The sequence below is a fragment of the Alternaria novae-zelandiae genome (genome assembly GCF_023758075.1).
Source record: "Alternaria novae-zelandiae strain BMP 2774 chromosome Unknown scaffold_126, whole genome shotgun sequence".
In the NCBI taxonomy this organism is placed as follows: domain Eukaryota; kingdom Fungi; phylum Ascomycota; class Dothideomycetes; order Pleosporales; family Pleosporaceae; genus Alternaria; species Alternaria novae-zelandiae.
Genome location: NW_026057086.1, coordinates 131 through 1,134, shown reverse-complemented (window position 1 = coordinate 1,134; position 1,004 = coordinate 131). Strand labels below are relative to the sequence as shown.

Sequence of the window (1,004 nt, the reverse complement as noted above, 5' to 3'; positions counted from 1 at the left end):
TGAACCGTCGCGCAATTGTTGTTGGGTCAGGGCAACGCTGCGGGCGATGGTGTGATTGGCGTTGTGCCCGCGAAAGCGAGGGGCAAGAGAGGGGAGAGTGTGGTAGGCCAGGGACTCAGGGTCGCGATGATGTATTGTTGAATGGCTGGTCCAAAGTGCAGAGCGAGAGTACGCAATGCTTCACCAAGCGAACAAGTGTCCACAGGGAGAGGCATCTGCATATCTTGCGCTGCTTTCCAGATCTGCTGCGACCCCATACAACCCGCGACACCCATCATAACCACCTGCACCTTCGACAAACCGAGAGAATGGACATGAACAACCGCCGCGATCGATGCCGGGAGACGCTTCCCTCGACTCTCTTCGAGGAGTTCGTCCAGGACGACGTGCGTACACTGCGCACCTGGTTAACCGACCTCTTCCTCAACCTTGGCCTCTACAACAAGCCTATGCCTGCCCTCTGCCACCTTGGCACTGCAGACAAGCCTCTTGGGTTGATTCTGGGCTGCATTGCTGGCAACAAACTGCTGCGCATGCCGTTGATCGTCAAGGAGCGAGCTGGTGATCTGGTTCCTGGCAGTCAAGAGTATATGGAACTGGTGGACCTTCGGGTCGAAAAGAAGAACCTGTACGCCATGCTCGGGAAGGTTGACGCCCACGGCAAGCCCTGGGGTCTTCTGGAGTGGGAGAAAGACTTCCTCGAGCGTGCGGCTGACGACAGTCGCGCCGGCATGTGGCTCAGGCAGTTCAGCTGCCTCCCTGCTCTCCTCAGGATAATGTAGCTTCCTCCGCAAGCTATCTCGTATACGAATCGAATCGACCGAGCGAAGCGCGCGTCTTCAACGATACGTAGCCGGGATTGACAAGGCGGGAGGACACATCGATAGGCGGGCGGGGATCGAGAGTTGGGCGTGGGTATCGGGCTTGGATGGGCGAGGTGACCGGCAGGGCGTGTCGGGAAGAAAGAGGAAGAGATGAGTTGTTGTTGTTGTTGTTGTTAGTAT

The 1,004-nt window shown here is 57.4% G+C and overlaps 1 protein-coding gene across 1 annotated transcript; it reads left to right on the top strand.

Moving 5' to 3' along the window:
• Positions 1 to 307: 307 nt before the first annotated feature.
• On the top strand, positions 308 to 782 carry J4E88_011025 (uncharacterized protein; the record flags this gene model as incomplete). The annotated part of the gene is made up of 1 exon (XM_049404600.1): positions 308 to 782. A coding segment is annotated over one exon (475 nt), but the record flags the coding sequence as incomplete, so codon positions are not given.
• Positions 783 to 1,004: the final 222 nt, after the last annotated feature.